Source organism: Populus euphratica, unplaced genomic scaffold (assembly GCF_000495115.2).
Source record: "Populus euphratica unplaced genomic scaffold, PopEup_1.0 scaffold2893.1, whole genome shotgun sequence".
NCBI classification, from domain to species: Eukaryota; Viridiplantae; Streptophyta; class Magnoliopsida; order Malpighiales; family Salicaceae; genus Populus; species Populus euphratica.
The window spans coordinates 7,243-16,203 of NW_011502718.1; the positions used below are offsets into that span (position 1 = coordinate 7,243).

The 8,961-nt window shown below is 36.2% G+C and overlaps 2 protein-coding genes across 2 annotated transcripts; one reads left to right on the forward strand and one right to left on the reverse strand.

The window, feature by feature from the left end:
• The first annotated feature begins 451 nt into the window (after positions 1–451).
• Positions 452–6,215, forward strand: LOC105119410 (trihelix transcription factor GT-1-like). The gene is made up of 5 exons (XM_011017549.1): positions 452–1,055; positions 2,643–2,681; positions 4,816–4,947; positions 5,129–5,353; positions 5,738–6,215. The coding sequence occupies exons 1-5, from the start codon at positions 500–502 to the stop codon at positions 5,938–5,940; spliced, it is 1,155 nt and encodes a 384-aa protein (XP_011015851.1). The 5' UTR covers positions 452–499; the 3' UTR covers positions 5,941–6,215.
• Positions 6,216–6,701: 486 nt separating this feature from the next.
• Positions 6,702–8,699, reverse strand: LOC105119412 (mitotic spindle checkpoint protein MAD2-like). The gene is made up of 7 exons (XM_011017550.1): positions 8,301–8,699; positions 8,160–8,175; positions 7,924–8,054; positions 7,503–7,623; positions 7,306–7,409; positions 7,086–7,207; positions 6,702–6,983 (listed from the first exon to the last, which is right to left on the reverse strand). Exons 1-7 carry the CDS (start codon positions 8,371–8,373, stop codon positions 6,927–6,929), a joined length of 624 nt encoding a protein of 207 aa, XP_011015852.1. The 5' UTR covers positions 8,374–8,699; the 3' UTR covers positions 6,702–6,926.
• Between the last annotated feature and the right edge of the window lie 262 nt (positions 8,700–8,961).

Sequence of the window (8,961 nt, forward strand, 5' to 3'; positions counted from 1 at the left end):
CTCATATAAATTATATTTGTGATAAAATTGCATTAAATTTGATTGGATAAAGATAAATATTTTTATATTCTTTTTGTTACTCTTGCAAGGTATTAAAATGTTGAATATTATATATGGAATAAATTTATGCTATTTTATGTGTAATTATAATTTCAATTATAATTTTAACTAAATAAATAATAACATGTTCTGAATCAAACAAATCATAATTTTAATAAAATATATATTTTATTTTAGTTAATCATAATTAAAAATAATTTTTTTAAAATCATAAATTTAGAGGCATTGTGGGTTAAATCGAGATTGATATAAATTTATTTATTTTTGTTTAATTTTTTTTTATGTTTTTCTTATTGTTTACTGCTATTAAAAATTAATTTTAAAAAATAAAAAAACAATATTTTAATATATTTTTTATAACACTGACAAAATACACAAACAATCCTTTTTTTCAGACCTCAAAACTTACCAGCTAAAACAAACATACTCAAATACCTACATGTACTCATCAGATAAGCCTCGTCCTCTAGATTTCTACAAAGAAGAAGAGACACCCTCTTCAAGAGACAACATGATTATCGAAGTTGTCTCTTCCAATGGTGATTTGCCACCTCACCATCTTCCCACCACCACCAATACTAACCCACACCAGATGATTCTCGGCGACAGTAGCGGCGACGATAACCACGAAGTCAAAGCACCCAAGAAGCGAGCAGAGACGTGGGTTCAAGACGAAACGCGGAGTTTGATTGGGCTTCGGAGAGAAATGGATGGTCTCTTCAATACTTCCAAGTCAAACAAGCATCTGTGGGAGCAAATTTCGGCTAAAATGAGGGAGAAAGGGTTCGATCGATCGCCGACTATGTGTACTGACAAGTGGAGGAACTTGTTGAAAGAGTTCAAGAAGGCTAAGCATCAAGATAGGGGAAGTGGGTCTGCTAAAATGTCGTATTATAAGGAGATTGATGAGATTTTGAGAGAAAGGAATAAGAATCCTCAGTATAAGAGTCCCATTCCTTCTAAAGTTGATTCTTACATGCAATTTGCTGATAAAGGTATATCGAGTCTTGTTTTTTTTTTGCTAATTTTGTTGCTAACTGTAATTGGGTTGTTTCTTTGGGTGTTGGATTTCTCTTGCTATGATGCAAACTAAGACCACAGCAACTGAATAGTTTTGATTCCGAGCATTTCTATTTTCAGGTGATTGGTCATGAGATATATATAATTTTTTTTCTTCTTAAAATAGAGTTGTTTGTGTTGCTTTGAAATTTTCTTCTTGAAATTTATATTTTTGCTTTCTTGAAATTAGACTACCACGTGATGTAGGACAGAGCTAGCAAAAAGAACGCGGCAAAATGTTACCTAGGAATTAGTCTAAGTCTTTGGGGCATGTTAAAATGAATGTTTCATGGTTTTGAATCTCTGGATGGTGGAAGGGATTTACGGTGTATATTTTGAGAGGGCTAGGGTAGGTGGCATTTTTGTGTTTGCTAGGTTGCTGGAGATTCTGGATAGTGGTTAGGGTTATCAAAACATAATTATGGGTTTATGGTTGGCATTAGGAAAAACTATTTTGGCTTATAATATGAGAAACTAGAAAAATTGGTACTTTTAACTTAGGCTGTTCTAGTGAATCCATGTTTGACTTGAAACTGAGGTATGTGGAACTGACATGAACCAATTATCTGTAATAATTATAGAAGCTGCGAGACTCTTGGATCTTAATAGAAAGTGTAGCACTGTTCACTCTGTAAGCTTCCCAGATTTGGCCTGTTTTATTACCGAAACTGAGACTGGTGATGTAATGACTAGGGGCTGTTGAGCCTGTGAGATAATAGGAGCTTCTTGACTATATTGATGCTTGTGGTTCTGTGATGCTTTAGCCGGTGTTTCTTGTTTCCATATCTTTTGAAGGGATTTTTCTCCATTGTACTCCACATGGTGGATTTTAATCTAAAAAGTTAAACAAATGATTCAGGAACTGTGGTTGTGCATTATTGCCATGCTCTCTGACTTCATGTGCTTATATCTGAGCAGGAGTTCATATTTACGAATGCATGTTTTGATGATTATTAGATTTTGATTCAAAACCTGTATCTGGTAATCGTTTCTGCTTTTATTTTCAATGACATCTGAACTACATAATGTCATACAAAAACTAGATTTCTGAGGATTCATATGCAGTATGTTAGGGAGTCGCATGCTCGCTTTATTCTGAAGCTTGTCGTGCTTGATAATTTTATTTCTGATTTTTTTTTTTCTGGGGGAATAGGTAATGGGTGTTTAGCTATTAGGTGTCTTTCCTTTCTCCTATTTGTTTATCTTAGCTGGGACCTGTGGATGCAACTGTATATTTAGCCTTTTCTTAACCACATACTTGGCTTCTAGCTACTGAAGGTTGCCAGAGTGCCACATTCAGTGAAAATACTTCCCGCATGTGTGTGCGTTATCTTAATTTTTGGTAGTGTACTTTATTTTACTAACCACTTCCTTCTGATAAATTTAACGCCATATGGTATTTCTAGTTCCAACTGCCATCAAGATACCTGATCCATACTTTACAACTCATACAGAACTTAACTTAATGATGGCTGTGTCATTGTGATTGGGCATTCATCATAACATCTGTATGGCTTATGCAGGCTTTGAAGATACAAGCATATCATTTGGACCCGTGGAAGGTATATCACTGTTACTGATCTAAGCATTGTAGTGATCTTTTTGCATGTTTATTTGCTACCATTTACATGTTTGTGGAAAGCACAAACCTTGGGGTTGGGGGGGGGGGGGTGTTAATAGAGGTGTATTAAGTAGCTTTTGTCATAATCAAACTTAAGCAAAGAAAAGACATGGTCTATAAGGTCAACAAATCATCACGCTACCCTTTTGATTGCAACATTATTGTAGGCACAATTCCAGAGGTCAAATGTGTTCATGTATAGAAAAACCAATCAAAACTATCTTTTACAATGTGCTTGATCAACTTATAAGCAGAAAACTAGATCCTGGCAGTACAGCAGCCAGGGAGCAGTTAGATACAGCCTCTTCCTTTTGTGCCGTCAACTCACATGAAGATAAAAACTGTAAGTGTACATCTTCAGAAGACTGGAAAGCCTCGACTGAAAAGTATTTTTCCCAAAAAGGCTTTTGAAGGAAGCTGAAACCTACACGAAAACTCTATTGTTTATCTTATTATTTTATATAACAATGCAGGCAAATCTCATCCTCTTGGTAGTGAAACATCATCATTGTTCATCTTGTTCTGAATCAAAGCTTTGAGAAACATATCCTGCATTGACTAGATATACTTTCTCCAGAAGTCATTGCGGGAACTGTCTTATTTCTTTGCCTAATAGCAAATCCCGGGCTTTTGATGTTCTTTGCCTAATCTCACAAATCTTTTTGCTAGGCACTTAAAAAAATTCTCTTGTCCTTAGGAATCAAGATCATTTCATATGTGGTCCTGCTTTCCATCAACAGCAACACCACAAGAGCTTTCTCAGAAGGGGCATCAGGAAGGTGCCTTCTTCCATGTAGTATTCTAAGCCACTAGTGTGTTACAAGGTTTCTTCAGATCCTACATCACTTTGCCAAATTTGAACATAGAATTGGGAACCTGCAATCATACCCAAAATAAGTTCTTTCTCCATTTTTCATATTTAGCCTTGAAGTTTCCACCTAGCCTGCAAACAATCTTGAATGACTTGCAGCTGCAATCACTATTTTACTCATCCCTGGAACCCATAAATTATACTCATAATTTTAGCAATGGTAGTCCATTTCGAGAAAATTTAAAGAGATCCTACTGATGTGTAACTTTAGTAATGCATTTTGAAGGGTGTAGTGGAAGATGAAAAAAATAAATAAATAACAGTTCATGGATATTATCATGAAAAAATTTGTAAGTGCAATGCTGTTCTCATTTTAAGAGAAAAGATAGGAATAAGAGTAAAGTGCAAACGTGAAAAATGCACTGCAAAACATGCAATGGTAAATAAAGAACTTTCAAACAGTTCACAAAATTGATAAAATAAAATAAAAATTACCTCACAGTGAACAAGCTTCTAATTGAAATACTTAGAAGAGGTAGTGAAGAGAGCAACCTATGAATGCTGAAAGTGATATTGTATGTTGAATATGGCAGGCTTTTGGTTTATTGATTGTTTAATTGAAGGTCCTTTATCAGGGCTTGTGCCCTTTGTGATATGATGTTCATGCAACTTCTTCCATTTGATGTTTTCTGCAGTTTTCCTTTTCTAAATGGTGTACTTGCATGTTATAAATCAAGCTTTTTATCAAAGAAAAAGAAGAACTTGTGAAGCAGACCATGGTCTGGCTGTAGAAAGTAGTGCGTGGTTGTTGAGTTTAGATGGCCCAGAAAACATATTAGTGTAGATAAGCTCCTTGGTCAATGAGAATACAATGCTAATGTCCGTTGCCAATCCTTTATATTGTTTGTATTTGCTATGGTTCAATGCAGTGCCATTTTGCATTCGCTAGAACAGAATTGTATCTATACACTCTTGTATTCACCAAAGAGGGTAGATAAAACCTGGGTTCCTTTAGTAGATCAGCCCTTGGAAAATTGACATAAATTTTTTATAGCCTTTATATGTGTTCTCGATCTCCTTGTGAAATGAACAAGTTACTGAGTATTTTTGTGGCAATAATAGGTTTGTTTTCTCATGCACTCTTCCAAGTTCAGTTGGCCACTTCATCATTCTACTCGTCTATTATTATCATTCTACTTTCCTTTTCTTATCAATTCTCTAAAACAGATTCGCCTTTCTCTCATTTGAATTCCTCATTATGCAGCCAGTCCCAGGCCAACACTCAATCTGGAAAGACGTCTGGATCATGATGGACATCCTCTTGCCATCACTGCAGCTGATGCAGTTGCAGCAAGTGGAGTTCCTCCTTGGAATTGGAGGGAGACCCCCGGGAATGGTAAAGCTTTTTAAATTGAAATTTATTTGTTAACTTATTTCCGCTCAAGATGTAATTTTTTTCTTAACAACTTGGCCAGATGAATTTCTTCAAGCCTTGTGATTCTGAGCCTGTCTTTCAACTGTTTTGATTGAGATGATGAGATCTTATGTTGACTTTTATATTCTCTCTCTATTGGCAGGTGCTGAGAATCAATCATATGGTGGGAGGGTGATATCAGTCAAGTATGGGGACTACACAAGAAGGATTGGTGTTGATGGCACTGCAGATGCCATCAAGGAGGCTATCAAGTCTGCTTTCAGATTAAGAAGTAAGCGAGCATTCTGGTTGGAGGATGAAGACCAGATAATTCGTAGTCTTGACAGGGACATGCCTCCAGGGAATTACACTCTTCACCTCGATGAAGGTAATTTAGCATCTATGCTGTCCTATTCTTATAAAGCCTGTGCTCTATGTTTAAGTGCCTGCTGATGGATTGTTAAATCTGTATGATATCCTTTGTAGGCTTCAATGTTGTCAAATTCCATGAATAATCTTGTTTTTCAAAGACATGTTTAATCATGGAGTGTCTAAAGGGAAAAACAATCCATATCAACCATAATTGTTCAGTTTTTTTTTTTTTATTGTAAAGTTATTTCAAGTATTTATATACCAAACATAGCAGCAACCAATAGGCAAAATCAATTGCAGCATTATTTAATGACCTTCACCATTTCAATCCTATTCACGGACATTCAGAATGAAAATTGTGGAATTATTGTTAAACACTAATGTAAATCATCTATTTCAGGACTAGCAATCAAAGTTTGCCTGTATGACGAGTCAGACCACATTCCGGTGCATACTGAAGAGAAAATTTTCTATACTGAAGATGACTACCGTGATTTTCTATCTCGGCGGGGCTGGACATGTCTAAGGGAGTTCGATGGTTATAGAAACATTGATAGCATGGATGATCTTCGGCATGATGCTATATACCGTGGTGTAAGTTGAAGCATATGCTACAACTCATATCTGCTATTTATCCTAATTGCTCATATCACCTCTATAAAGTCACTGTTATCACGCTACTTCATTTGATCACAATGCCACATCGGTGTAATTGTATCACAATTGTACAGCATGCTGTAATTTTGTTGAATGGTAAGAGGACAAGATCAAGTTTTTTCTTAATGATAATGCAGTGTTTTGTAAATTTGTGTTTTCATTGGCAACAAAGTAATTTCATTTATCACTTGGGTAGACTGTTGATCCAGTCTAGTTGAAAACTCTTACAACGCAAATCGAGTAAAAAAACCCCAGCCCCGATTGCTGTAGAAATTACCCCAGTAAATTCCAGTTTCCCTATAAAATCAGAAAATTCCTAGTTTCCTCCTTTTTCTGGGGCCGAGACATTCATACCCCAGCCCCGATTGCTGTTGATATTACCCCCCCTCCCGTTAAATTCCAGTTTCCCTATAAAATCAGAAAATTCCTAGTTTCCCCCTTTTTCTGGTGCTGAGACATGCATACCCCAGCCCCGATTGCTGTTGATATTACCCCCCCTGTCTTCCAATAAATTCCAGTTTTCCTATAAAATCAGAAAATTCCTAGTTTCCCCCCCTTTCCGGTGCTGAGACATGCATACCCCAGCCCCGATTGCTGTTGATATTACCCCCCCTGTCTTCCCATAAATTCCAGTTTTCCTATAAAATCAGAAAATTCCTAGTTTCCCCCTTTTTCTGGGGCTGAGACATGCATACCACCCCTGGAAAGATCCATTCAGATTCTACCAACGTGCATTCTGGCATAACAAGTAAGATAGGGAAGCAAGATAAGAGCTAGATTTGCAATCCTTCGTTTCAACTTCGACAAAAGCACGCATAGATGGACACTTACAATAGGTACAAATCATTTTTAGCAATGTTTTTAGAACATGTGAATAAAAGATTCACAGTGACAAACTGAAGGAGAAATCCATAAACAGGGATAGGCCACCTCTACTGCTCATCCCACTCATCGTTCTTGTACGAAACAAGAGTGTCGACCTTGTGTATCTGCATCATCCAACAACCAAGTCAGTGTTGGTTATCATTTATTCTCTCATTTATCTATCAAAAAGGAAATATTTTCACTAACAACTTGATTTCCTAACTTGCCTTGGTATCAAAAGAATGTAATTTCACCATTTGTGGATTGGCAATAAGTTTTGGGTCACTCTCAATCCAGGTGAATGGGACTGTAACATCTTTATCAGTGTACGCTAACACATCAAAAACACCTAAAGCAACAAAGAGTCGCATAATTCAGTGATTGTAATCAAGAAATCATCAAAACACAAAACAATACATTGATCAGGAATGAACATATAATTCTTACAAGGTTCATCAAGGCATGGCAGGTAAGTAATGCTTGATGCAATCTGACGCATGATTGCCTGTATCTCTCTCATAATTTCTTTGTCACTCTTTTCCCTTGAAAGTCTGAAATCAGTAATCATGCAACCAATCATCTAAGACTTAAGAAAGGTTTATGATAGAGTGATAATGGAGATTGGACTCTAGTTAAGAACATACCCTTTCTCCACAACCTCCGCATCAGTCTCAATACTGAAATTCCACCTCTCTAGGACCTCATTCGTGGCCTTACTCATTATCACCAGAACAACCCTCTGTAATTTCCCAGCTTCCAGCCATTCTTTGCAGAATTCAAGAACCAATGATCAACAACAATACTCACAGGAGCATCAATTTTTGTTAGATGCTAAGGAATAACTCAAAATAAAAGAAGACAGAAGTTGTAGAAAATTTTTCATTCAGAATTGGAAGCCAACTACTTGCGTTAGGTTTCAATAAAGAAGGGTTTTCACTTCTGAGTTGCCCCTAGGAAATGAGAAAAACTGATTCATCTGCTTTCCTTATCGACATTTTCTAAGCAAAAATCTAACATTGCTAAAACAAAGAGAGGGAAACCTGTACAGAGATAGATCTCTGGTACCTGATAATTGTGCATTCAGGTTAGCAATGAAGGATTTAACACCTTCATCTTGAGTAAGCAACATTGGGAGCCCATACTTCTTCACTTTGACAAAACTCTCTTCCGGATAAACCCCTCGATTGTAAAGTATACTAGACACCAATCAACCAATGAAGATTAACCTCAAAACACACAATACAAATAACAGAAATAAACAAGATAAAATAAATTAAAAACCAGAATCCTATAAAATATACCTGTTTGCTGCATATCCTGAAAAGGGGTTCAAAGAGTAAACACAAAAGATTAGCCAAAAATTCTGATAAAGACCCAACAAACAAATTAACAAATTGAATTCAAGAAAGGAATCAAATGGGGAGTTTGAGACTATCACATACCAAAGAACTCACTAACAATCGCTGCAGAACCACGGAGAGTTATTATGTCTTTTGCAACCGTTCTGGATGTCATAATTTTCTTTCACCACTGAAACACTGTAAACCTACGTGGAGATAAGAGGGGAAGAAACTATTAGGGTCTGTTTCAAACAAAAGAATCAAATGTGGGTTTCGAGTTTTAAACAAGAAAATTGGGTTTTGTTTTGTTTGAGAATTGATTGCAAGAAATCAGTGTTTGGTTGCAAGAAATCAGTGTTTGGTAAGGGAATCATGAGAGAAGCAGATTAGGGTTTGATGAAATGTAAAGACGCCAGGGGAAGTAACGGCTAGTTTTCTATGGTTTCGTCTCAAGGCGAAGAACAACGGCACCATTTTAAATTGCGCCTTTATCGGTAAGAAAAAAGGCATGGGCTTTTTCCCGATTTTTTTTTTCAAATTTGCGACAGTGCGCTCGTGGGCATTCTCTCAGACGTCACGTCGCTTGGTAAAGCGGCAGTACACTACTGAAAAGGCGGACTGGTGGGTGGCGGCACTTGTAAAGCAAAAGTAGTTGTTTATTAATTTAATAATTATTATTTTCTGAAGGAATTTTTTTAGAAATATATTAAAATAATGTTTTTTTTTAAATTTATTTTTAATATAAATATATAAAATATTAAAA

What these genes read in the sequence shown, in the direction of transcription:
- LOC105119410 (XM_011017549.1), top strand. Translation starts at nt 500, where the DNA reads ATGTACTCATCAGATAAGCCTCGTCCTCTAGATTTCTACAAAGAAGAA. An exon ending in ATCATTTGGACCCGTGGAAG is followed by an intron (nt 2,682 to 4,815) that starts GTATATCACTGT and finishes CTCATTATGCAG; the next exon opens with CCAGTCCCAGGCCAACACTC. An exon ending in GAGGGAGACCCCCGGGAATG is followed by an intron (nt 4,948 to 5,128) that starts GTAAAGCTTTTT and finishes CTCTATTGGCAG; the next exon opens with GTGCTGAGAATCAATCATAT.
- LOC105119412 (XM_011017550.1), bottom strand. Translation starts at nt 8,373, where the DNA reads ATGACATCCAGAACGGTTGCAAAAGACATAATAACTCTCCGTGGTTCT. An exon ending in CCTGAATGCACAATTATCAG is followed by an intron (nt 7,624 to 7,923) that starts GTACCAGAGATC and finishes AATTCTGCAAAG; the next exon opens with AATGGCTGGAAGCTGGGAAA. An exon ending in GCCATGCCTTGATGAACCTT is followed by an intron (nt 7,208 to 7,305) that starts GTAAGAATTATA and finishes TTGTTGCTTTAG; the next exon opens with GTGTTTTTGATGTGTTAGCG.